The sequence below is a fragment of the Hemibagrus wyckioides genome, linkage group LG28, assembly GCF_019097595.1.
Source record: "Hemibagrus wyckioides isolate EC202008001 linkage group LG28, SWU_Hwy_1.0, whole genome shotgun sequence".
Classification (NCBI taxonomy): domain Eukaryota; kingdom Metazoa; phylum Chordata; class Actinopteri; order Siluriformes; family Bagridae; genus Hemibagrus; species Hemibagrus wyckioides.
The window spans coordinates 3,986,234-4,013,183 of record NC_080737.1 but is presented as its reverse complement, the minus strand read 5'-3'; the positions used below and the strand labels follow the sequence as shown (position 1 = coordinate 4,013,183).

Here is a 26,950-nt window from a genome sequence, read left to right as displayed (position 1 = left end):
ACTTTCGCAGTCATCCACGGCTTCTGGTTGGAGCGTGTTGTGATGGTCTTGGAGACGGTCACGTCATCGATGCATTTCCTGATGTAGCCGGTCACTGATGCCGTGTATTCCTCCAAGTCAATAGAGTCACCATTGGTTGCAGCCTCCCTAAACATGTCCCAGTCAGTGCACTCAAAACAGTCCTGAAGAGCACAGATGGCTCCTGGTGGCCAGGTCTTAACCTGTTTCAGAACCGGTTTAGAGCGTCTGACGAGTGGTCTGTATGCTGGAATCAACATAACAGAGATGTGGTCTGAGTAGCCGAGGTGGGGGCGGGGCTCCGCATGATACGCGACGGGAATGTTTGAGTAAACAACATCCAGCGTGTTCGCCCCTCTGGTGGCAAAGTCCACATACTGATGGAATTTAGGGAGCACTGTTCTGAGATTTACATGATTGAAATCTCCGGCGATGATAAACAGTCCGTCGGGGTGAGCATTCTGCAGCTCGCTAATAGCTCCGTACAGCTCACACAGAGCCTCCTTAGCATTAGCGCTGGGGGGAAGGTACACTCTGATAATGAGAGTAGTGGTGAATTCTCAGGGTAAATGGTCTGCATCTAACAATCACAAACTCCACTAGCGATGAGCAGTAGTTAGACACAAGCACAGAGTCTTTACACCATTCCATGTTGATGTAAACACACACGCCACCACCGCGAGTCTTACCGCACAGAGCTGCATTCCTGTCGGCACGAAACACGGTTAGCCCAGCTAGCTGAATGGCGGCGTCCGGAACTCTGTCGCTGAGCCAAGTCTCCGTGAAAGCAAACACGCAGCAGTCTCTGAACTCACACCGTGTAGTTCGCTGGAGTCGGATGTAGTCCAGTTTATTATCCAGTGAGCAGACGTTGGACAAGATGATGGAAGGGAGTGCCGGCCGGATTGGTTGTTAGCCTAGCACGGACACCCGCCCGTTTACCGCGCTTCCGCTTCCTCGAACACCGCTTGCGATGTCCTCTCTCCCGGCCACCGGCATCAGGCAACGCCGAGGACTGAAGGCCTGGTCTTCGCAGCAAGCCGAGTCCGCAAAGTTTGCAGAGAACTTCATCATGCAAGTTAGTGACTGCATGATTTCTGCACTGTAATATCGTCTGGCGGTCGTATACATGAACACCGTCTTTGGCGTCCATGCACTTTTTATTTCGCGCTAAAACAAAAAGAAAGCACCATTTTGGTTCCAGAGTGGCCGCTGCATGCTACTGCCGCGCCGCCATCTTGGAAGAAACCAAGCAAAATCACAGCAAACTGAAACAGTGCAGAGAAGCACTATACAGACACTTCCAAAATGGCCACTGACCCGGTAGTGACACATCACTGAAATAGAAGTGCAGGTGTGCACACTGACAAATGCTGACATTTGTGCTAAAAAGCTAAATAGAAAAAAAAAACTAGTGCTATTTAGTTGAATGTTTAAAGGTTTAATAAATCCAGTTGGTCTAATAAAATGCTATAAAGTAAAGCATGTAAGATACTAATGTTAAGTGAACTCACCATATTGCGACTCCAGATGCTCGTTTTAAAACATGTATTTTTTGTATATTATTTGTTATTATTTTATATCTATTATTGCTGATGTTCAGAGACTAATTTGTGATTTCATGTTTCTCCACAAACAATAATACAAAAACAATGACCATTACCATTAAATTATTTTTCTCTCTCTCTCTGTTTGTGCTGATGCCATTATACACTAAAACAAAATACTCTACATCTACCTTTAAGATTAAATGACTTTTGCAAAATAATAACAAATGGTGGCTTGATCTAAAAGGTTCACAGTAATACATTATTAAAACAATGAAACTTCTATAATCTCTATATTTCTGCTACACAAACAAGGCTCTGCATGTGATTTACTCTGTTAAACTTCCTCTAATCCAGACCCGATCCTGTCTCCAGCTCCGTCACTAAATCACAATGTTTCTCTCGAAGAATGTGATAGAATTCAGCTTTTGCAGCTCGTCCTGCTGAGTTGAGATATTTGTACAATTCTCTCATTTTGTCTTGTGGTGTTGCCTCTGCATGGATCTTATTGTACATTTCACTAGTAAATTCCTTGCTTTTGATACAGTCTGCTATCTCCATTACTGAAGGAACTCTCTGAATGAGATCTGCTTTGTATTTATCCACAAAGTCAGCACCTAAAATACAGACAAACAGATTAAGATAAAAACATTAAACACTCTTTTTTACAATCTACACATTACAATTTCAATGCATGAAGATCCATTCAGAGCTCACATTAACTAGATTATTTTCCCATAGAAATCGAATGTGAAACTTCCAGTGAGTAAAATAATTGAGAAAGTCTTACCAAATGAATCTTTACTGATTGTAAAGATTGCACCCAGAGCTACCATTCCTAAAAAAAAAACAAAAAAAACATTAATTCAAGCTCGTTCATTGATCATCATCAACATCAGTCATGTGCATCCTTTCACTGAATGACTTTGATGACCCTGGGCCCACCCTGAGCTTGAGTTACTGTCTGTGTGGAATTTAGCATATTCTTCCCATGTTCATGTCAGGTTTTTCTCCTTCCACTGTAAAGAAACCTCCAGGTAGGTGTATTGACTTCAGTAAATTGCTCCTAGGTGTGTGTGGGTGTGTGTGTGTGTCTCTGGAGTGAGTTCTCCCAATCTGGATCCAGTGTGACCTTGATTAGGATAAAAGGGTCCTAAAGATAGAGGGATGGATGGATGGATGGATGAATTAATGAATAAAAGAAAGACAGACTTAGTCCTGCCAACCCACTGATACCAGCTGCTTCTAAACTCATTTGAACATTTGTTTACCTGTGAGCTTGACATCACGAGGCTTCCACACCACAAGGCCATTTTCATCCAAAAGACTTAATGTGACTTTTGTAACCCCAGTATTTAGGAACACCTCAAATGTAGGGTGGTAGTTGGGTCCATAGTCACACTCAAACTTCTCATCCTGAGTAAACAGGTGATGGAGAGAATATTCCACATGTCAACATGCTTCTTCAGAAATAGTGACGAAGAGCCTTTTGTACAATGACATGAGCAGTTTTACGTTACCTCTGGTTGGGAAACATATTCACGATCAGTAGTTTTACAGCATGACCTGTATTTTTTACCAGGGGTCAGCACACATTTGGAGCTTGTTGTAATGTATCTGATGTTCTCATGTCTCTTCTGCACCTTTAAGGCCAAGAAAACATAGTAGTTTATTTTAAGAAATTAAACAAAATCATTCTACAACTTTAAATTTTGCTCAAAGTGGCTAACAATACAATATCTCTTTAGTCCGTTATGAATGTGTATTTCGTATTATCCTGTTATTGAGTGATTCACGCATTTATTAGGGTTAATCGCGCATCGGCGAGCAGTTGTATATGCCTCGCCATTAGGGTCATAATGACTGGAGTTCTCCCGAATGATTGTATGATAACAAACAAATGTCATATCCTTATTTTCCTATATGTTACTGCCATATTAGTAACTGAATCAATGTTTATTTGAAGTTTATGTACCTGATGTTCATGTTTACATGCAGTTTATGTAAATTACCTCGCAAGCGGTTTGAATATGAAAGCTGTTGCCATTTCTAACCACTGGGTGGTAGTGTTGTTATAAAGTTCATTGTTGTTTATATAGCTAACCTGAGAATTTAATAAGAACTAAGAATATCATGTGCATGTCTTATAGTTTGAAACATGTAACTTAATCCACCTTTTATTCCTTTCTATTGTAGACCACACATACACACCCCCTCTTACAACAAATACCTTTTTGATCACCTGTAATGCCCGTGTTCAGCTGTGTTGTGTGCACTTGGTTGCAAATTACTCCTGTGCTAAGAGAGATTAAACCCTTTGAAGGATCTGATCAGACCCTGTGTTTTGACTGACACCCCTTGGGGAAGGTTAGATATCAGACCTCACCTAATACAGTCCTTACGGTAACACTCAGCGACAAACACATGACATTAAACTTAATAAAGATGTACATTAAAGCCAATCACCTCTTGAACAGGGACATTTCCTGGCAGCAGATGGATGTGAAGTTTATTCAGGCTTTTCTCAAAGAACAGCAGAACTTGGGCTGTGATGGGATATGCTGGGAGCAGCAATGTTTTTAAGAGACCAAAAAGTGAGAGATTCTGAACTTCTATGATCACATGTGTCTTAGTTACTTTTAGAGGCTGAAGCACTTCCACATTTCCACCAGTCACATGAGCCACAGTCAATTTAACATCTGTATCTGTAACATATAAACAAATAGAACAAGGCATTTTTGGATTAGATGAACAAACACAGATTTTATTCCACAATGGCAATAAATTGCAAAGCTATGTATCAACTATTCGATTGTGACATTGTTACATTATTACAGGAAAATCTTTTTTACGGTTTACTATTTACTTACGGGTCTCACAGTGTGGAAGGTGCAGGCGACGGATTGAACCTTTATGGCACTCGATACTGTACAGAGGTCCTGCAGGTTCCATGTGGCGTAATCCATCCAAGACACTGCTGTCCCAGGACACTACTTTGCGCATCACTTTTCGTTCCCCTTTCATATCAAACACAAGGTCTGTGAATCTGCACTTAAACTGTCCAGCATGAAGGCGAAAAGTCCTGACAAACAAAATCAGAAAGAGTCCATTTTTATCCACACAAGCCAATCAGGTGCTTGTTCAGTACCTTGTTATTTTGAGACTGAACTACAGCAACTCAGCCCTGGCAGATCTATTTATGAGCACCATTTGACCTCTGCAAATGATCCAGAATGTAGCTGCTCACATATTTTCAACCTTTTGAAGTTCTCCCACACCACACCACTGCTATAATCCTGACTTCAAACAATGACTTCTGATAGCCTCCTACATCAGATTTAAAGCACGGATGCTTGCCTACAAATCCAACATTGGATGAGTGCCCACTTACCTAAAACCTCTTGCCACTGCCTGCACTGCACCAGGCTCTCTCTGGTCCTCTGAGTCACTGCCACATGATATGTGAAGACATGAGAAGACCATCTTCGTGAAATTAATAATAATACGATTGTATCTTTCCTGACAAATTTCCTCCCAACAGAGCTTTAGACTGATGATATTCTAAGTCTGTGACCTACTGAAGCAATATTGATGGATTCAGTGATAGAGACTTTAAAGCACTTTTGTAAGTCACCCTTGAAAAACATTTACATGTAAACGTAAGAACATAAACTCCATGTGCAAAACATTCCAGCTGGAATTCAGAATTATGATTTGTCCATTTCTGCATTTAAACTGTACTTTGGTTTAGTTGAAAACCTACATGACTAAAAAAGTGGCAGCTGACATAATGAGTTACGTTACATAAGTACATTATTAAAGACAAAAGAAAATCCACAGCTGGATGAATTTTACAATTTACACACATACACAAATTTACCTGGATGTGCAGTCAGAAATGCTTTCATAAGAATCAGAAGACAATTCAGGAGAGTCTGAGTCCTATAAACAAAACAGGAGACCAGTTGTGTATTTTACATCTAACTGATCAGTCATACATTTGAAAACACTAAAAAAAAAAAAAAAAAAAAGACAAAGATGACGAAGATACCATACACACACACATTCACATTTAAGGTCAATGAAGCAGAGATAATCCACCTACTGACATGTTTTGGTAAGCCGGAAAGATAATGGTGGCTGGAACCAGGGAATTGAGGCCTGGGGCCCTTAAGCCTGTCTAAACACATTCAAATAAAAACATCAAATTATTTTCTGAGAGAATTCTTTCTACTTTGCCAAACATTACAGGACCTATGGCAACGCTCCTAAAAAAGACTAAGTTACCCTGCTAGACTTTGTAATATTAGTAACGGTATGTGTTATTAATAAAACATGCTGAAAAACACTAACAGATAAGATTTTCCCGCATACTCAGAAGTAATTCAATTCCACTTTTATCAAATCAATATGCCAATTAAAATATTAATATTTAAAGAGTGGTGGATCATAAAATGTGTGATCTCACTGAAATTTTTTTTTTTTAATGCATTCATAAAAAGACTAACGCATGCGTTTTCTAATTGCTTGTCTATTCTTTGACACCTTCATCATCCAGTCTTTTGATAACTCTGCTTTTTGCAATATCACCCAGTCCATTTCCAAATGGTAGCCTCTATTCCCTGCTACCATCTTCTCGAGCAGTTCTGTGACCTGAAGATTTTCATTTATAGTTTCACTTTACTTTTCTACTACAGCCATTGAAGAGCTTTTCTTTTACTTTCAATGTACTGCTCTAAGGTTTGATCTCTTATCCAGATGATAATGGTAAACAGGAGTATACAGTGACTCCAGGGACTTACGGTAAGAAATTTCATGAATCCTTTTCAAGGCATTGTTTTCACTCTCCCACAGTTTGGAGTCCAAACACATGACCATCGGTACAGCATGTGGACTTTGAGGACACACGGACATTCTAAGCACAATCTCCTGTTTGAGCAACTGCTTCAAAGCTATACCTCTCTGCCATCCTGGAGCTTCAACCACCGTGATCTGCCTTCCTGTTACTTCTCACTGTCTCATAACACACTGCGCACTTCCTCAAGCCTCAGTGCTTAGCACTTGACATCTGTCTAGTTAAAACATCTGATAAGACTAATTACAAATGAACCACAAACTTAAAAACTCACCAGGACTGACTTTAGCGCAGGCCATCGCTGACTACGTTTCTGTCTCTACACCTCTGAAATAAAACAGAGAAACATTTGTTTTCATTTTTCAAACGGTGCTCTAAAAGGAATCCCTACCCCTCAAAAAAATGCATATTATTATCTGTTTAGTCTTAGAACAGACAGATTGCAACATCATGGATAAACCAGAACAGTTTTCAGAAGATCTTAGACATAAGTCGAGCTACACTGTGGTAATTACAAGGCAGACTGAAGCATGAGGAAAACACAAAACAGGAAACGGGTTCATCAGACTGGTAGTTTAAACTAGATGTTAGAAAAAGGCAATTAAACATGACATTTATGTCCAAATGTAAGGAATTTACAGTCTAATCGGATATGATTCAGATGCAATCATTTTTAGCGTAAAATTCAAAAAAAAAAAAAGACATTAGACGTGTAATTCAGACGGAGGAGAACACTTCTGTACAGCAGATCATATAACATGAGAATTTAATTTTTGTGCACGAGCTGAATTTGTTATAAATTTACCAGAGATTACTGCTTCCTACCCGACATCCGCCGAGACAGGGACAGATTATTCTTGTTTATATTTCTTTTTTAGGTTGTAGGCTGCAGGCCGTGGAAGTGAAACAACGGAATATCCTTTGCTCAGTCTGAAAAAATGAAAAAAGAAGAAGAAAACAGTCCGCGTTTGGGTGCATCAGAACCAACAAGTTGGGTCTATAAAAGTTAAGGCGGAAAAAAGTCAGCAACCCGCAAGTGCGCATGTCCATTGGTTTAACGTAAACGCATGTATGTTTTAGGGCGCGGCTTTTAGACACTACCTCATCCAGAAACAAAGCAATATAAGCGTCATACAAAACGATACTGTTAAATAAACAAGAATTTATTTATTTGTTTATTACAGTGAGCTACTCTGTGCTGACCGTAAAGACTGAAACTGAAACTGAAACTTGCTGTCTTGACCGGGGAAATGATCTGAAACTTCTAGTAGAGGAACGAGAAATTTAAGAACAACCACCTCCATCTTGAGTTCCTATAGCACCAGGATAAGTGTCAGCTGATTAAAAAGTCTCCACTTTCTCCTGTAAAAACTCATGGGGGTAATTTTGAATCCAATCCTGCTGTTTAGTATTGCGCTCTTACTCAGCACATTACGGTTTTATTGTTTTATTGACGGTATTACAGTACATTCAGGTGTGACGTCACTACCTTGTACAATGTACTCTACGTAGGAAGTTTATTGTTTCAGTGTCTGATGTTCAGGTTCAAGTTTCAAAATAAATGTTCAAAAGAAGTGGATAATGAGACGTGTAAAGTTTTCTTGTTTTCTTACACGAGCTGAAGAACTTAACACCTTCCCTCAATGACTGACAGAATAGAAATGTATTAGATGAGGATGTGAACGTACCTCTCATAAGTAGAGATTTTGTTGAGATGTGAAATTACTAGAAATAATGGAAAAACCTCACTGCCATGAAGAAGTTACTAGTTACTGGTACTATACTACTACTATATTTAAAGGAAATGACAACACATCAAAATAACCCAAGATCATGCAGTATTTGCAGAGCTTTAATAACTCAAATACAACAAAATGCAAATAATTTGTAAGCAAACTGTGTTAATGCTTTGGCTAAATAACATTAAGAAATCAGTATTTGGTGGAATAACCCCGATCTGCATGTGTTTTGGCTCCATGATCTCCACCAGTTTCTCACATTGCTGTTGTAACTTTATACCACTCTTTTTGCAAAAAAAGCAAACAGCTCAGCTTTGCTCTCATCTTCCTCTTGATGACATTCTACAGGTTTTCAATGGGGTCCAAATCTAGAGATTGGGCAGTGCTCTCTTATTTTTTTCCAGAGCTGTACATCTAAAGCCGAAAGCTAATGAAGCAAACCTGACCATGGGGTCTGTGGGTGAGGAGCAGGTACTCTCTCTCTGTCTCTCTCTCTGTCTCTCTCTGATCTCTCTCTTTCTTCTGTCCATCACAGGGACACTAGCTAATCGCTGGCAGCCGTAAGCTGGTGTATGCAGAAGAGGGCAGATCTCAGATTCCTCCGAGAGTGATGCAGTATGAACAGTTTTAGAAGAGGTATATCGATGGCCTTCAACCTCCTGGGGTGGTACCTTCATGTGTTAAGTGAATCTTCCATGGGTCATTCATAGGCAAGGATGATATGAATGTTGTTGACAGGATTTGCTTACTGTAGCCTAAAACAACAAGGTTCAACGGGTATCATATGACACTTGTAGCTAGCTAACTGACTATTACTACTACTACTACTACTACTACTAATAATAATAATTATAACAGTACGACTTACTGAAGTAGCCCTGACACATTCCTTACACTCCTCACACAATCTGTAAAAGAATTCAAACTCTTAAAATGTATTAAAAAAAGCAAACAACTCAGCTTTGCTTGATGGTTTGTGACCATCCATCTTCCTCTTGATGACATTCAAGAGGTTTTCAATAGGGCTCAAATCTGGAGTGGTCTCTTATTTTTTTACTTTTTTACTATATACATATCATTATTTTCCACAAAGTCAGCACCTAAAATACAGACAGACAAATTATGTTAAACATTAAACTCCCTTTTTTGACAATCTACAAATTACACTTTCAGTGCATCAGGATCCATTCAGTGCTTACATTAACTGGATTATTTTTCCATAGAAATCGAATGTGAAACTTTAAAGTGAGTAAAATGATTGAGGAAGCCTTACCAGGTGAATCTTTACTGGTTGTGGCTCTCTGTGTACCTGATGTGACAAGACAGAAAATCATTAACATGCAACCAGAGCTACAGTTTCTGAAATCTTTCAAATTCATTCAATCATCATCATTAACCAGTCATATATATAGTCATATTTCACAAAATTTCTAGAGAAACATTTGTATAAGTGCATGGAGCTAGTGCTCTTAGCTTTGCTATGGTCATGGCCCTGGGCTCACCCTGAGCTTGGGTTACTGTATTTAACGTGTTGTTCCCATGTTCATGTTGGTTTTTCCTTGTCCACTTTAAAGAAACCTGGTGTATTAAGGTGTATTAACTTCACTAAAGTGCATTCCTTTGGGGGTAAATTCTCCAACACTGGATCCAGTGTGACTCTGATTAGGATAAAGGGTCGTAAAGATGGACTGATGGATGGATGGATGTACAGATGGATGTACAGATGGACGACTAAATGAATATAAGAACACATTGCTTCTTAGTGTTTACCCTCATTTTAACATTTAGTTACCTGTAAGCACATCACAAGGCTTCCATACCACCAGGCTTTTTCATCCAAAAGACTTAAAATCAACTTACGGGTCTCACAGTGTGGAAGGTGCAGGCGATGGATTGAACCTTTATGGCACTCGATACTATACAGAGGTCCTGCAGGCTCCATGTGGCCTAATCCTTCCAAGACATGGCTGTCCCAGGACACTATTTTGTACAACACTCTGCCTTCCCCTTTCATATCAAACACAAAGTCTGAGAATTTGCACTTAAACAGTCCAGCATGAAGGTGAAGAGTCCTGAGGAACAAAATCAGAAACTCAGAAGGATTCCATTTTTATCCACACAGGCCAATCAGGTACTAGTTCTGTCCATTCTCATCTTGAGACTGGACTACTGCAACTCAGTCCTAGCAGGTCCACTTGTGTGCACCATCTGACCTCTGCAAATGATCCAGAATGCAGCTGCATGAATGTTTTCAACTGTCTGAAGTTCTCCCACACCACCCCACTGCTGCAATCCTGACAAACACTGACTTCTGATAGCCTCCTACATCAGATTTAAAACACTGATGCTTGCCTACAAAGCCAACAATGGATGAGCGCCCACTTACCTCAAAGCTCTTGCCACTGCCTGCACTGCACCAGGCTCTCTCTGATACTCTGAGTGACTGCCCCATGATATCTGAACATCTAAGTCACTGACCAGAGAAAGACATGTGAAGACCTCCATTTTCCTGAAATACTTAAACTGGAACTTGTTTATTTAAAAACAATAATAATATTGAATTTTTATTGCTAGATTTCATCCCAACAGAGCTATTCAGTGATAAAGATTATAAAGTTACCCTGGCTTTTTCTAAATGCTTTACACGTAAATGTAAGAACAGAAAACCCAGGTGCAAAGCATTCCAGCTATAATTCAGAATTATTATTTTGTCCATTTCTGCATTTAACCAAACAAACCTACATGACTAAAAAATGACAGTAAACATAATAAATTAGTTAAGGTTAGTTAGTTAAAAGAAATTCCACAGCTGGATGAATTGGACACAAAAGTCTATTTACCTGGATAGACTTTCATATCTGGATTTATTGACAAAACAGGCTTCATCAGAATCAGATATTGAATCCTGTAAACAAAACAGACCATGTTTGTATGTGTGTGTATTTTCACAGCTTGAGTGTGTGTATTTTGTGTATTTTCACAGCTTGAGCACATTGCGTATTGTGTATTGGTGTCAGGTCCACCAACCATACTCAAGAGTAGATTATTTTTTCATAGATAACAGCTTGGACTCGTCTGTTGCTGCCATTGATTACTCAAGTATTTGAGTATCAGACCATGCACCACTATTTCTGGATATTCAGTTGTCCACACATGGATCTGCTCCCCCTCTTTGGAGATTTAATTCTCTATTGTTGGCATAAATTTATTTAATAAATAAATTTATTAGTTGGGTGAAATTACTGTATACATCAGCTCAAGCCAGTATTCAAACAATGTGCGTTCAGAGTATTTTCCATTGGAATGTGGGACACATCAGGGCTGCCCTCTGTCTCCGACTCTATTTGCCTTGGCCATTGAACCCTTAGCCATTTCGTTGCGAACCTCTACATTGTTTAAGGGTGTTATTAGGAATAGCATCGAACACCGATTATCATTGTATGCAGATGATTTATTGCTCTATATATCTGATCCTGTATCTGGCCTGCCCGGTATCTTATCCACTCTTGATACATTCAGCTCCTTTTCTGAATATAAATTAAATTTTCAGAAGAGTGAATGTTATCCAATCAACACAATTGCTTTGGAACGTAAGCACATGGACATGCCCTTCAAAATCACTCCTGTTGGATTTAGGTACCTCGGTATTAATGTGACACGTACATTCTCAGGTCTTTTTTCTGCAAATTTTACTCTGCTTATGACTAAAATTAAGTCTGATCTTCAGAGATGGAATAGTCTGCCTTTGTCTCTGATTGGGAAGATTAATGCTATTAAAATCAATGTTCTGCCTAAATTCCTCTTTTTATTTCTAACACTCCCATTGTTCTTACCTAAGCACTTCTTTGATTCATTAGATAAAATGATTAATTCTTTTGTTTGGTCTGGTGGATCTCCCAGGGTGCGTAAATCATTACTTCAGAGATGTAAATCCAGCAGTGGTCTGGCGCTACCAAATTTTCAGTTTTATTACTGGGCAGCGCACATTCATAAGATACGGTGCTGGGTTGAGTCACCTCATTTAGCATGGTGTAAGTTAGAAGCCCAGTCATGTTCTTCCTCATTCTCTACCTCTGCTCTTATATATTCTTCTCTTCCAATTAAAATTTCTTTGTATGTTAAAAATCCTGTTGTATTTAACACTTTAAAAATCCGGTATCAGTTTAGGAAACGTTTCAAGTTTGTAAATGCTTCTCCTTTAGGTCCATTATGTAACAACCATCTTTCTTCCTTCTTGTCTGGATTCTTTTTTTTTCACTGTGGTATAGCAAAGGTATACACTGTTTTCTTGACTTGTACTCTGAGGGATTTTTTAACAGTTTTTCTAATTTATCATCATTTTATGGGCTACCCACCAACCATCTCTTTAGATTTTATCACGTTAGGCATTTCGTTCAAAAATGTTTTTCTGACTTTCCCTCATCTCCACCTCTCCAACAGTGGGAAAGTTTGCTTACTTTTAAATCACAACAAAAAGATGCTGTTTCTGAGATCTTTAAACATATTCTGGATTTTTGTGATCAAACTTCCTCCAAAACAAAGGATGCTTTGGAGGGGGAACTGGGACTTCAGCTTGGGGACAAGTTTTGGGATAGTGGTGTGAGTGGTTTACGTAATGTCTCATGTGCTCGGCTTGCACTTATCCAGTTTAAGGTCATTTACAGGGTACATTTTTCAAAATATAGACTGTCTCAAATTTACCCAGATGTTGAGAACATCTGTGACAGGTGCTCTAACTCACAATGTCACCTGAGTCATATGTTTTTTTTCTGTCCTCGACTATATAATTATTGGTCAGGTTATTTCAGTACAATGTCCACTATTCTGGGAGTACATTTGCAACCCTGTCCATTGATTGCTGTTTTTGGACTTCCAGATGAAGCATCTCAGTTAAACTCTATGCAAAAGGAAGTTATTAGTTTCACATCATTGTTGGCTTGACGTCACCTTCTTCTTCAGTGGAAGTCCTCTGTCCCACCATCTCACTCACAATAGCTAAAAGATACAGCGTTTTTCCTTAAGCTTGAGAAAATTAAATATACAATACGAGGTAATACTTTCAGGTTTTTCCATAAATGGCAACTGTTTATTTCATATTTTACAGGCCTTCAGGTTCTGCCGGATTAGGTTCTCTTCTCTTTTGTGTGAATTAAAATGTATGCGTGCTTTATATTTGTCAATTGTAAAGGGCCAGGACCCCTTGTGGGTTGTTTGTTTGTTTTTTTTTCTCTTTATTTTCCTTCTTTATTTATATTTTATTTCTATTTATTTTTTATTTTTTTTATTGTCCGATCATTATTATTATTGTTGTTGTAATTATTTTCCCTTTTTCATGTAAAATCAAAATGGGATTCTGTAATGTTAATCATTATGTGACTCATATATGTTTCCAATAAAAAGATTTTGCTCATTGTTCATTAACCTACAAATTTCTCTAGTTCACTACATTAATTTCTCACCTTTTCTCTATTCTTTCTTTGCTCCATATAAAATAACTTTAAGGTTTTGTAAAAACATTATGTCTGTTTCAAGAGGACAGCCTTTGTTTTCTGCCACCATCTCCTCGATCTTCTCCAGCATCTCTGTGACCTGAGAGTCATCATCTCTCTTTTTATTATTAAAAACATGATATCTGTTTCCGCATTTCTCTACCAGCCGCTGGAGAGCCTGTCCTTCACTCTCAATGTGTCTCTCTATGGTTGTGTCTCCCAGAGAGTCTCCAAAGGTGAACAGAACTATGGTGTGACTCCAGACTGTCGAGCCGAGAAGATCTACGTATCTAACTAACTCTTCTCTCTCTTTTTCTGTAAATTCAAAGTCCAAACGCATGACCAGCAGTACAGCGTGTGGACCTGGAGGGCACATGGACACGCTGAGCTCAATCTCCTGTTTAAGTGACTGTACAGCTTTATCTCTCTGCCATCCTGGAGCTTCAACCACAGTGATCTTCCTCCCTGCTACTTCTCCCTGTCTCATAACACACTGAGCACTTCCTCGTAAGTCAAACTCCTCTCTGCCCAGGATGGTGTTTCCTGCTGAACTTTTCCCTGCACCTCTACAGCCCAGGAGCACAATCCTGACTTCTGAGAGACGGTGCAGGTCACCTGCAGACAAACAAACAAACACACAAACAAAACAGTGAATATCTTAATTTTCAATTCATAGAATGACTCTGATATGAGCATAAGGATTGTCTCCGTGCTAAACACCTGACACCAGTCTAGTAAAACATCTGAGATGAACCAGTGAATTATCATTTGCATATTCTGGAAAAATAAAAAAAGAATAAGAAAGGAGAATTCAGCATCCTTTTTGCACGCGCGAGTGCGACATTAGGCTGTTTGGAAATGGATTTATGTTTTAAGGGCGCGACTGCGCGAGCATATACACAGCCTAGCAATATATCCTACATACAAAACAATACTTTTAAATAATCAAGTATTTATTTATTCATTTAGTTATTTGCTTGTTAGTTTATTTTAGGTATAGATGATTCACAGACCAAGCCACTGACACTAAATTATTACTATTTTAAGTATTATTAATATTTTCGATTGTTATTATTATTAAATTTTATTTTTTCTATTTTTGTTGTACTGCTGAAAAGATCTCCAAAGTCTCTCTCTCCTCCACAAAGCTAACAGCATTGTGGATGACCCCACACACCCTTCACACACACTCTTCACCCTCCTGCTGTCTGGAAAGAGGTACCGAAGCATTCGGGCCCTCACAACTAGACTGTGTAACAGTTTCTTCCCTAAAGCCATCAGGCTCCTCAACACCCAAAACTGACTGACTGACTGACTGACTGACTCACTCACTCACTCACTGACTCACTGACTCACTCACTGACTCACTCACTGACTCACTCACTCTCTCTCTCACTCACTCACTCACTCACTCACTCACTCACAGAATTGACTATAAATTAGCACTACTTACGTTCAAGGCTCTAATTGGTTTAGCTCCCACATATCTGTCTTCTAACACGTAACAATCCACCACGCTCTTTAAGATCACAATACCACGGACATCTGGTAGTTCCCAGAATATTAAAGTCCACAAAAGGGGGCCGAGTGTTTTCGTATTTAACTTTGGAAGTCTTCCTGACAGTGTTCGGGGCTCAGACACAGTCTCCCAGTTTAAATGTAGACTAAAGACTTATCTCTTTAGCCTGGCATACATCTAACACTTCCCATAACCTTGTGCTCCAGTACATCTGATTAAATGCACATTATCATCTAGTGCTGCTAATATTGATAACAGCAGCTACGCTAATTCTGTTCCATTGTTTCCCTTCTTCTACCCATCACGAGGCATACAGAGACTCCGCTGGCCCCAGTGGCATCCGGAGATGGACCAGCTCCAGCCGGGTTCTGCTTTGTGAGGATTGGGGTATTCAAAGCAGCGCCGTGGACAACAACCTCCTTATTGATTTACATAACATTCTACACATGCTGTATCTGCATCACACAATTGACTACACATAAATGCACAATATAATCACACTCTCCGCTGTCACCCAAATGAGGATGGGTTCCCTTTTGAGTCTGGTTCCTCTCAAGGTTTCTTCCTCATACCATCTAAGGGAGTTTTTCCTTGCCACAGTTTGTCTGTTTATATCAGGGGTGTCCAATCTTATCCACAAAGGGCCAGTGTGGGTGCAGGTTTTCGTTCCAACCAAGCAGAAGCCTCACCTGAGTCTGTTGAAAGACAAGATTAACTGATTAAAAAGGTGGAATCAGGTGTGACTCCTGCTTGACTGGTATGAAAACCTGCACCCACACTGGCCCTTTGTGGATAAGATTGGACACCCCTGGTTTATATGTTTATTGTTTTCTTATGTTGTTTCTTATGTAAAGATGCTTTGAGACAATGCTCTTTGTTAAAAGCGCTATACAAATAAAATTGAATTGAATTGAATTGAATTGAATTGAATTGAATTGAATTGAATTGAATTGAATTGAATTGAATTGAATTGAATTGAATTGAATATATACACTACTTACAAAAAATTAAGGATATTCGGCTTTCGGGTGAAATTCCAGGATGCACCTAAAATGCACGATAACCTTTCCAGGTGAACTTAATTTGACCTTCTCTACACTTTTGAATGCACATGTCCAACTGTTCAGTGTTTCAGTACTTTCTGCATAACTTGCTGTTCTCTAACAAGGTGCTTAACGGCAAAATTCACAACTGGTGTTTGATCCATGAATCGACCAATAAATGTTCTGGTTCCATTAGAATTGGTATTTAAACAGTCCTCTTCATCATGCTGTTCACATTTTCACATCATGAGACCAAGACCACACCTAACAATTGATCAACAGTACCTCACCATTACGAGGCTTCAAAGAGGATGTTCTCAGAGGGAAGTGGCCACTGAGCTTAGAGTGTCACAGAGTGTCATCAGCAGGTTGCGACAGAGATACAGAGAGACTGGAAGAGTCACAGAAAAGCATAGAAGTGGACGTCCTTTGGCCACATCCCGCGTTGATGACCGCTTCATTGTGAACAGTGCCCTGCGGAACCGGATGATGAATGCCTCTCAACTCCAGGCACATTTAAGGGAGGTGAGAGGCACATTTTATATATATATTACAATCATATATATTATAAGATAAGATACCTGGCTTACACAGGTTTCAAGTTTGCACATCATTTCATTTTTTTTCATTGTTCTTCTTCGGTGCTATGTGTCCTGTCTTGTGTTGTTTTTTGTACTTGCTGTCTGCACCTAGTTACACATGTCCAGTCAAAAATGTCACCCACGATTATTAGTTCTTTAGCCTGTGTTCTGAACACAAGACACAAAACACACCAAACTATTATAGACACAAAACACACCAAAACTATTAAAGGGTTATATTACATTTGTAAGTAAAATAGTTCAAATGATGTTTTCCAAAATGTATATGTGTTCTTTTTTTAAATCATATATTATATATAATATACATAATCTAATTAAGGCTAGAGATATTGTAATAGAGATGAATTACAATAATGGAGGGTTGTTGATATGGTACAACACACCTTCTAAGATAATAATAATAATAATAATAATAATAATAATAATAATAATAATAATAATGTCTTGTATACACATCTACGATTAACATATATCGTTTAACTTGTTTATTTCCATTTTTTCACAGATTAGTTACAAGAATAATTGATTCTCATGGACATCTCATTGCTGGGTGGGCACGGCTCCTGAATTTTTTCTCCATGACTAAAAAAACCACGCTTCAACTGATGCCTTCGATGCCTTCAATATTTATTCTTTTCAAATGCCAAGATGGTCAACATCTCAATCATCAAATGGACACCGTGAAAAAACTGAAAATAAATAAAAATTACAATCAAATTTGTGCTGAATGATGAAGTCAATCTGCCATGATGTAGTTCGATTAATCACAAAACTTAGTAAACTTACATCAATACATGTTGTACCTCAAATTATAAATAATTGACAAACAAGATAAACATACCGTGTGCTTTCCAATCAGGATTCAGGAGACATTAACCTCTTATGACGCAGCTAGTAAAAATCACATGACTGATACATCTAGCACTACTTATTTTCTCCTGCAGGTGTCACTATTGCCAACAATAATGCAAATGAAATATACAATACTCAAATAAGAGTTCAATTATTACATAACATTTATAATAAATAAAAGGAATCTTTCAAAAAATGGCCAGAATATTTAGCAAGAAAATACCTTTAACTGCGACAGCTACAGTGATGATCCTCTCTCTTTTCCAGAGCCTCAAAGATCTGAAGAAGATGCGATGCGTGGATCGTGCATGTACCATGCAGTTTTGCTTCAACTAGCTATGGGCCACAGGTAAAGGGTGACTAAGTACATAGGACCATGGCATGTGAGGTGCCTTGACCACCCTGCCCTCGAAGATCCTGAAACATTATTATTATTGTTGAGAAATTCAGTGTGTATATTCAGTGTATGCACGTGCACGCAATATTCTGATCCTTGCTGTGCTTCGGCACACCCACACGTCTATGCCTGCATGCAAATTAGGATGATTTGATTAGTTGTTTAGGAACGATGCCAAATGATAATGGGCTGTGACTAAGGGGAAAAACACGAGTGGTCTATTGTACTGTTTTTTCAATTCGAGACCGGCGCGAGGTGCTCAATATCTAGACCAAAAAAGAAAAGAGAGGGAGTTGAGGAAAAGAAACAAAAAGCGTGCCTATTCCAGCAAACTTTGAAATTTTATACAGGAATTCATTAAACTTAGGTTCTTTTTATTTTTGTTTCTTTGTTTATATTGCTATTCATGTCATTATAATATCATAGGTAATTGCAATTTTGTTGCTGAATAATTTTTATTTTTATCCCGAAACTGTTCCCACAAAGTTGGGAGCATGAAATTGTCCAAAATGTCTTGGTATGCTAAAGCATTAAGAGTTCATTTCACTGAAACTAAGGGGCCAAGCCCCCACACATTGTCTTTGCGTAGGGGCCAGAATCGGGGCTACAACCCTGTCTACATGTTATTTACTCTGTCAAAAGTCCACTAATCCAGACCAGATCCTGACTCCAGCTCCGTCACTAATTCAAGATGTTTCTCTTGAAGAATTTGATAGAATTCAGCTTTTGCAGCTCGTCCTGCTGAGTTGAGATATATGTACAATTCTCTCATTTTGTCTTGTGGTGTTTTCTCTGCACGGATCTTATTGTACATTTCATTAGTAAATTCCTTGCTTTTGATACAGTCTACTATCTCCATTACTGAAGGAACTCTCTGAATGACATGTGCTTTATATTTATCCACAAAGTCAGCACCTAAAACACAAACAAATTAAGTTAAATATTAAACACTTTTTTTTGACAATCTACACATTATATTTTCAATGCATCAAGATTCATTGAAATCACATTAACTGGATTATTTATTCATAGAAATCGAATGTGAAATTTCCAGTGAGTAAAATGGTTCAGGAAGCCTTACCAGGTGAATGTTTACTGGTTGCAGCTCTCTGTGTACCTGATGTGACAAGACAGAAAATCATTAACATGCATCCAGAGCTACAGTTCCTGAATATGAGCAGAATTTATTCATTCTTTGTCATTAACCAGTCATATACAACCTTTCACTAAATGTTTAGATAATCATCTGTATGATTACATGGAGCTAGTGCGGTTAGCTTTGCACTGATGACCTTGGGCTCACCCTGAGTTTGGGTTACTGTCTGTGTGGAATTTAGCATATTCTTCCCATGTCCATGTCGGTTTTTCCCCTCCTACTTTAAAGAAGCCTCCAGGTAGGTGCACTGACTTCACTAAATTGCCCCTAGGTGTGTGTGTGTGTGTGCACGTGTGTGTGTGCGCATCCCTCTGGGGTGAATTCTCCCACTCTGGATCCAGTGTGACCCTGATTAGGATAAAAGGGTCCTAAAGATGGAGTGATGGATGGATGGGTGACTGGATGGGTGACTGGATGGGTGACTGGATGGATAGATCGGTGGATAGATGTACAGATGGATGACTAAATGAATATGTGAAACTGCTGCTTCTTTAGGTTTTACTGTCACTTTAACATTAGGTACCTGTAAACATGACATCACGAGGCTTCCACACCACCCGGCTATTTTTGTACAGAAGACTTAATGTGACTTTATTATCCTCAGTGTCAAGGAACACCTCAAATGTAGGATGGTAGTTGGGGTCACGGGCACGATCAAACGTCTCATCCTAAGAATGTTTAGAAGTTAACATACTTCTTTAAAAGGTGACAAAGAGCCTCTTGTATAATGACATGAGCAGTTTTACATTACCTCTGGTTGGGAAACATATTCATGGTCAGTAGTTTTACAGTACGGTCTGTATTTTTTCCCAGGGGTCAGTTTACATTTGAAATTTGTTGGAATGTATCTGATGCTCTCATGTCTCATTTGGGCTCTGATGAGATATGCTGATAATAGCGATGCTTTTAAGAGACCAAAACATGAGAGATTCTGAACTTCTATGATGACATGTGTGTGTGTTACTTTTAACGGCTGAAGGATCTTCACATTTCCATTAGTCACATGAGCCACAGACAATGTGACCACATCTGTACCTGTAACATATAAACAAACAGAACAAGACATTATGGATTAGATGAACAAACACAGGTTTTATCCTACAATGACCATAGGTTGCAAAACTACTGTTTATTCTGCAATACCAGTTTTTATATACTGAACAGGAAAACATTACTATTTTTATTGTTTTTGTTAGACGCTTTCACAAATTCAAATGTATTATAAAGTTACTGATAAAGTAGTAGATTTACTCTACACTGTTTGTAAGTTTATATATACATAAACTGCAATGTGCAATGAGCAATGTGCAAAATTATTTAAACACTTATGTGAGTACTCTCAACAAAAAGCTTTCATGTTTTTGTTTGTTTCTAATTCACTATAAATATTTAAAAATCCTTAGTCAAAATCAACTTACGGGTCTCACAGTGTGGAAGGTGCAGGCGATGGATTGAACCTTTATGACACTCGATATTGTACAGAGGTCCTGCAGGCTCCATGTGGCTTAATCTTTCCAAGACACGCCTGTCCCAGGACACTATTTTGTACATCACTCTGCCTTCCTCTTTCATATCAAACACAAGGTCCAAGAATTTGCACTTAAACTGTCCAGCATGAAGGTAAAGAGTCCTGAGGAACAAAACTCAAAAATTCAGAAGAAATCATCCATTTTTATCTTTACACAGGCAATATTATTTACACAGTAAATATTTACATAGTACAATCAGGTGCTTGTTCAGTCCCTTTTCATTTCGAGACTGGACTACTGCAACCCGGTCACAGCAGATCTACTTCTGAGCACCATTTGGCAATAAGTGCATACATCAAAACTAAAGAAAATCCACAGCTAGATGAATTTGCCACAGAATTGTATTTACCTGAATTCATATCTGTTTTTTTCGTCTGACCAGCTTTCATCAAAATCAGAAGTTAGTACTGAATCCTGTAAACAAAACAAACGATCAGATGTGTATTTTCATTGATTGTGCATATTTTACTGATCAGTCATAAAATTAGGCATAAAATGTAAAAGGTAAAGAGTGAAGTTAATACCCATTTATTGTTTAACTGATATGCATTTTAAGGAGTTTTTACATAAATTTAACTGTATATAAATTTTTTTTGCATTATTTTTTATTTCATCAAACATATAGTTTGGCCTGGTTTGTGTGTAAAGAATAAATAAAACACATTCATTCATTAATTTGTTAGTTCATCTCGGAGAACGCTGGATGTAAATAGAGAGTGTGAATGGGATGTCACACACCCGTTCACAATTAAGGGGAATTAAGCAGAGATAATCCACCTACTGATGGTAAGATGGAATGAGTCTGGAGCCTGGAACCAGAGAATTTGGACGTGTCAGCACTCCTAAACATGCCTAAAAAAATGAATACAAAAACATCAAATTATTTTCAGAGAGATTTCTTTCTTCTTCTTTACCAAACAGTACAGGAGCTGTGGCAGTGGTCCTAAACTGGAACTCCAGAAGCATTTTGGCCGTAGTCTAATGAAACATCGAGTTTTCATAATAAAAAGCAAATGAAGATGTTCCTGAGAACACAGAATGCAGGACATAGGACTGGCTGTGGAGAGTAATCTTGGGAGCGTGACAATCAATATCAGGAAAAGCTGTTGAAAAATTGCCTAAAAAATCCTCAAATAAATAAAAATCAGCATTCATGTGTGTAAAAAGTAAAAACAACAGTTGCTTCTTTTATGAAACAGGCCAAAGACCAAAGTAACTATAAGAACCTGGCTCATAGTCTGTATTGTACAGTACATACTATTTAAAATGTAGTTTTATTAACCTACAAATCAGTCTAGTTCACTACATTAAGTTGTCAAGCTCTTCTTCTTAGAAATGTAACATTGATATAAAGAAAGTAAAAAAAACTACGAGGAAATATAGCTTAACTATGACAGGGCTTTTCACACTGGGCTTAACCAACCCACCTATATTAAAATGAAAGGGTTGTGAAATGAAAAAGAAAAGAATCCAAGATCTTTTCCCACCTTTAATGTAATATAGTGACAAAAACATTAATGTGGAAAACAAATAAAACACTTTTAAAACGAACAGAAACGCTAGCTTACCATACATGTCCCAGATTCTGTCTCTGAGATGAAATCCTCCACCTCTCCTCTGTTTTTTTTTTGCTCTTCTCCACATATCTTCAAGGATTTGTGATGCCCTTGTTTCTGTTTCAAGAGGACGGCCTTTGTTTTCTGCCACCATGTTCAGGATGGACCTGAACAGTTTCATGGACATGTCATGTCGAGCCACACATTTACGATTACAAAGCAGACTGTGGAATGATTGAAACGATTTCCTCAAACTGGTAGTTTAAACTAGATGTGGAAAGATTTTTTAAAAAGATGATATGTATGTCAAAATGTAAGTAACTTGTAGCCGAATCGGATTCAATTCAATTCAATTCATTTTTTAAATGTCAATTAATAAAGGCCAGTAGACAAAGAACAACACTTTTGTACAGCTATAAAGAAGATCAGATAAAATACACGTGTGGAAAATGTTGGTTCCCTTCCATTAAAGAAAAACCCACAGTGGTCACTGAAATGACTTGAAACTGACAAAAGTAATAATAACAAATTATAATATTATAATAATTTAGACATTGGTTTTGAATTATGGTTGAACAAAAGCATTAAAAAAACAAACTAATGAAACTGGCCTTGACAAAAATGATCATAATGTTAACTTAATATTTTGTTGCACAACTATTTGATGCAATCAAATACTCTCAATGAGACTTCTGCACCTGTTAACAGGTATTCTGGCCCACTCTTCATGAGCAGACAGTTTTGTCCAAGAATTTGATTTTTGAACCCAAGCTGAATTTGTTATAAAATTAGCAGAAATTATGGACAACTGATTCCTACCTGACTTCCACTGAGAAAGTGACAGGTTGTTCCTGTTTACTTTTTCTTTTAGAGTGCATGCTGCTATGGAGGTGAACCAATCTTTCACTCAGTCTGGAAAAATGAAAAACAGAAGAAGAAAAAAATCCATGTGTGTGAGCATCAGAACCAATGGGTTGGGTTTGTATCGTTCTGTTAAATGAAAAATTGTGGAAAAAATGTTCCAGAGAATTCAGCAACCTGCTTTTCTCCACAAGTAAGTGCACATGTGCAAAACTAGGACATTTATAGGTTTAATGTAATTTGCATGTAAGCCTTAGGGGTGTGGCTTTTAGACTCAACCGCGAGCGTCTGTAAACTCATCCACAACCAAGCAATGCAACCTTCAGTGGTGGGCAGTAATGAAATAAATGTAATTCGTTACTGTACTTAAATATCTTTTTCCAGTATCTGTACTTTACTGAAGTATAGAACATTTTTGACACTTTTTACTTTCACTCCACTACATTCTTAAGAAGCATATTATACTTTCTAGCAGTGGCCGAGAAGCGCCAAACAAAATAACACATTTGAAAACACAATAACAAATCCAGAAACACAATAACAAATCTGTAAAGAAGCGCCGTAGGCTGATGATCTGGGATCCATGAGCAGAGTTTATTAACAAACCAAAACCAAATCGGCAGGTGGATAATCAGAAACAGGGACATGCGGAAATAAGTCAAAACCGGAAAAGCAATAGACAGGCAAACAAAACCGAAAACGCAAAACTCTTAGTAATCCAATAAACAAGGCAAGGGTCATACACAATCAGGGAGGGGTTCAAGATGTCATCGGTGTCAACCCACAAACGTTTCTCACTGAACAAAGGGTATACGTGACCATGATTACCATTTAGTATTATCATTTGGGTGATAACACCTATAACAATACCTAGCCAAGGTGTACTGTGATTACCATTTAAAAGACATCTGGCTAGACGGCAGTATCCCCCGGCCATTTGTGTGATACTCAGTTCTTACAATAATTTACATTTACATTTAAATTACACACAGGAAACACTCAAATGTTTGAACCCAAAGTCGACTCCCTCATTGTTTTATTTTTCTTACAAGCTACTGTTTGCCATTCTTTTTGAAGGTCACTTGATGCCATCCTGTAATTTTTGAATGAAACTTGAATGAGTTGACTATCATAGCGGGCAATGAAAAGTCATTTTCACCCTCTGCTGGCTTGTAGCTTTGTTGTCTCCAATGTTTGCAACTTGTTCTTTTAATCCACTGTCTTTGAAATCAACCTGAAAAGGATGGAATCAACCTGATGCTCACTGTATCCCTCTGCCAGTAAAGCCAGAATTGAACCCTTCTTTTCCTCACTCAAAACTTTTCTTTTCAATTTTTTTGGCATGGTCAATAGTTGTTATTTGACTACAGTTAGTTTAGTGGCAACTACTATCACTGTTTATGCCATCCAGCTTGTCCCATATATTGATGACAACAGCAGTGCTTTTTATACTTTTTCTCATTAAATAAGATTTGGTGCAGGTGATCATGTAATCAGTACTTCATTAAGCAGAATGAGGTAGGTCTTGGAATTCAACAGACACTGGAATGGAATGGCTGCCATCCATGTAGAGATGCTGATTTGCATTATGCTATATTATGTACATTATATTATGCTAATCAATATTCAGCCTTCAACAAGTCTAACAGGCAGTACAATCTAGCTTTAATCTGTCTAGTGATTCAGTATAATTCACTAACAATAACTGGAGTATTTATAGAATTTGAATTTAATTCTAAAGCGTCTCTTGTAATATATGGGTATTAAGGGTAGTTTGGAGCATCATAACTTTGGCACAAATGATTTTTGTGAATTCTGGCTATTATTTCCTTAAATGGTTAAACCAACCCTGTCCTCTCCCTTACTCTGGATTTCTCCCACACAATACTGATACCACCCTGATCAGTTCAGCTTTATTTATTTATGTATGTATGTATGTATGTATGTATTTATTTTTACACATTTTGTTCCTGCTCAGTTTGCATGATCCTGGTGGAAAAAGCTTAACACTGGACTATCTCACATCTTACCTAATGAACACAATAAAGTTCAACCAGAATATAGTACCACCTACACTGTCGCTCCAGGACTTCTTTAAGAGCTAGTGCTTGGACCCCTGCTATTTATTATCTACTCAAACATCACAGCAAACTTAAAAAGACACTGTGGCCAAAATAAAAGTGTTTCCACTAAATGAACTGTGAAATGAACTGTAGCCAGTCCACCTACCTTTATATCTTCTGGAGCAGGGAGAAAGAAACAAAGGATTACATGATGAATATAGGACCCTGATCTTACCAGATCCAAGGGACATTGTTTCTGTGTCTTTTCAAAACTAAAGCACAAGTGTGAAACACATTTTTTAAATCTGTATTCTTATTACTGTGTCATGCTGGGCAGACATCAAAAACGGGATCAAGAACATTCTCCGTGAAACCAGGCAGAAACTTAAGACTTTCATCAGGTTTAAATGCTAATTTGTAAAAGTGATAGAGTGGACAACATTATAACAAAACGAATTTTAACCACTGTTGTACAGATGAAATGTGTAAAGTTTGTAATGAGTTTTAAATTCATATTTATATTAATCCATAATGAGATTCCTGAAATACTTGAACTGTCTGTGACCTAGTGAACCAGTATTGATGTATTCACTGATATAGACTTCAAAGCATTTTTGAACTCTGGATAAGGGCTGTAAATGTAAATGTACAAAATAGGCTGTTTATCATTAAAGCTAGTGCTAAGTTTTCTTAACATTGATATTAAAGAAAGTTTTTAAGTGCCTAAAAATTACAGTAAAATTAAAAAAAAAAAAAAAAAACTCAATGTGGGATATAGAAAGCAGCTTTAACCTAAAATACCCACCAAAATACCCCCAAAACTACAGAGTTACTCGTAGAACTGCTTGTGGTGAACTAAAGATGCTTCATTTATTTATTCATAAATAAATAAATAAATAAATTAATAAACAAACAAAGAAATAAATAAAGACCCTGTGTTTTTTTTTTTTTTTTTTAGATTGACCTAAAATGCTTTTCCAGCCATTAGTTTTGCTTTTTTTTTTATTAAAAAAATATGTTGTAGCAAAACATTGTTTCTGTTTCCTAACACAACAGATTAAACTAGATGCAAATAAACACATATGGTATTAACACTGAAATTCATGTCAAAAATGCCTTGATGAAAATTAGCCATGACCTTAATGTAGACTAAGAATAATACATGTATGTGTACATTATAGGTTCATTTACATACATTAAAAGTATTCAAAATTAAAATGTAAAACACATTCCACAAGAAGCAGAAATAATGCGCAAAGGTTATTATTTATTATTACCTACCTTATGTAGGTGAGGAAATGACAGAGCAAAAAACAGCTACAAAAATCCAGTTCCTGTTCTTTCAGTTTAAAAAACATACGTCTATACGTATCATACCATCAGTGGACACCCACAGGCATGTGAAGACGTTGTGCAATCCTATTTAAAGGAACAATTTTTCACACCATTTGGAGCAACTTGAAGATTTATTTACTTGTATTCGTGTTAAATTGTGTTGGATTCTTTATGTATCATACTGTATAATATATATTAAAACATGTGTCATATCATTCGGATATGTGATTCACAAAAAGCCACAGCTCTTTTTCTCTCAGTATTTCTGAGACAGGGCATCTTCTCCATGTACTAACATGACATCCATGGGCATACTTAGACAGTCTGTTCCAGTAAAGATTCTTTTTGTTTTTAAATGTTTGCTTTGTTTACCAAAAACAAACCACATC

General features: G+C 37.7%; 3 protein-coding genes across 5 annotated transcripts; all 3 read right to left on the bottom strand.

Annotated features, from left to right (window-relative positions):
* Positions 1-1,555: 1,555 nt before the first annotated feature.
* LOC131348282 (NACHT, LRR and PYD domains-containing protein 1b allele 2-like) lies at positions 1,556-7,759 on the bottom strand. Of its 3 annotated transcripts, none has more exons than XM_058383092.1 (11): positions 7,246-7,759; positions 6,695-6,747; positions 5,675-5,745; positions 5,446-5,507; positions 4,957-5,013; positions 4,436-4,647; positions 4,032-4,270; positions 3,086-3,208; positions 2,837-2,981; positions 2,356-2,403; positions 1,556-2,182 (listed from the first exon to the last, which is right to left on the bottom strand). In XM_058383092.1, the coding sequence occupies exons 2-11, from the start codon at positions 6,717-6,719 to the stop codon at positions 1,914-1,916; spliced, it is 1,251 nt and encodes a 416-aa protein (XP_058239075.1). In that variant the 5' UTR covers positions 6,720-6,747; positions 7,246-7,759; the 3' UTR covers positions 1,556-1,913. The 3 variants fall into 3 exon arrangements, with proteins under 3 accessions (XP_058239075.1, XP_058239074.1, XP_058239077.1); XM_058383091.1 differs by having other exon boundaries at positions 7,226-7,753; XM_058383094.1 differs by lacking the exon at positions 7,246-7,759 and having other exon boundaries at positions 5,671-5,745.
* A 5,767-nt stretch (positions 7,760-13,526) lies between these two features.
* On the bottom strand, positions 13,527-15,469 carry LOC131348668 (GTPase IMAP family member 9-like). The gene is made up of 2 exons (XM_058383800.1): positions 15,466-15,469; positions 13,527-14,305 (listed from the first exon to the last, which is right to left on the bottom strand). Exons 1-2 carry the CDS (start codon positions 15,467-15,469, stop codon positions 13,626-13,628), a joined length of 684 nt encoding a protein of 227 aa, XP_058239783.1. The 3' UTR covers positions 13,527-13,625.
* A 1,876-nt stretch (positions 15,470-17,345) lies between these two features.
* Positions 17,346-26,557, bottom strand: LOC131348279 (NACHT, LRR and PYD domains-containing protein 1b allele 3-like). Its single transcript, XM_058383084.1, has 10 exons — positions 26,508-26,557; positions 23,122-23,214; positions 22,315-22,469; positions 21,528-21,598; positions 21,096-21,160; positions 20,636-20,847; positions 19,969-20,252; positions 19,741-19,885; positions 19,143-19,178; positions 17,346-18,976 (listed from the first exon to the last, which is right to left on the bottom strand). The coding sequence occupies exons 2-10, from the start codon at positions 23,178-23,180 to the stop codon at positions 18,708-18,710; spliced, it is 1,296 nt and encodes a 431-aa protein (XP_058239067.1). The 5' UTR covers positions 23,181-23,214; positions 26,508-26,557; the 3' UTR covers positions 17,346-18,707.
* Between the last annotated feature and the right edge of the window lie 393 nt (positions 26,558-26,950).

Bases quoted from the DNA above. Each gene is read 5' to 3' on its own strand.
- LOC131348282 (XM_058383092.1), bottom strand. From the start codon at position 6,719: ATGGCCTGCGCTAAAGTCAGTCCTG. The intron at 5,508-5,674 runs GTCAGTAGGTGG...TTTTGTTTATAG, and splicing joins TTTCCGGCTTACCAAAACAT to GACTCAGACTCTCCTGAATT. The intron at 5,014-5,445 runs GTAAATTTGTGT...ATCATGTGGCAG, and splicing joins ATTTCTGACTGCACATCCAG to TGACTCAGAGGACCAGAGAG.
- LOC131348279 (XM_058383084.1), bottom strand. From the start codon at position 23,180: ATGCACTCTAAAAGAAAAAGTAAACAGGAACAACCTGTCACTTTCTCA. The intron at 19,886-19,968 runs GTAATGTAAAAC...AAACATTCTTAG, and splicing joins AATATGTTTCCCAACCAGAG to GATGAGACGTTTGATCGTGC. The intron at 18,977-19,142 runs GTAAGGCTTCCT...TTTGTGTTTTAG, and splicing joins AACCAGTAAACATTCACCTG to GTGCTGACTTTGTGGATAAA.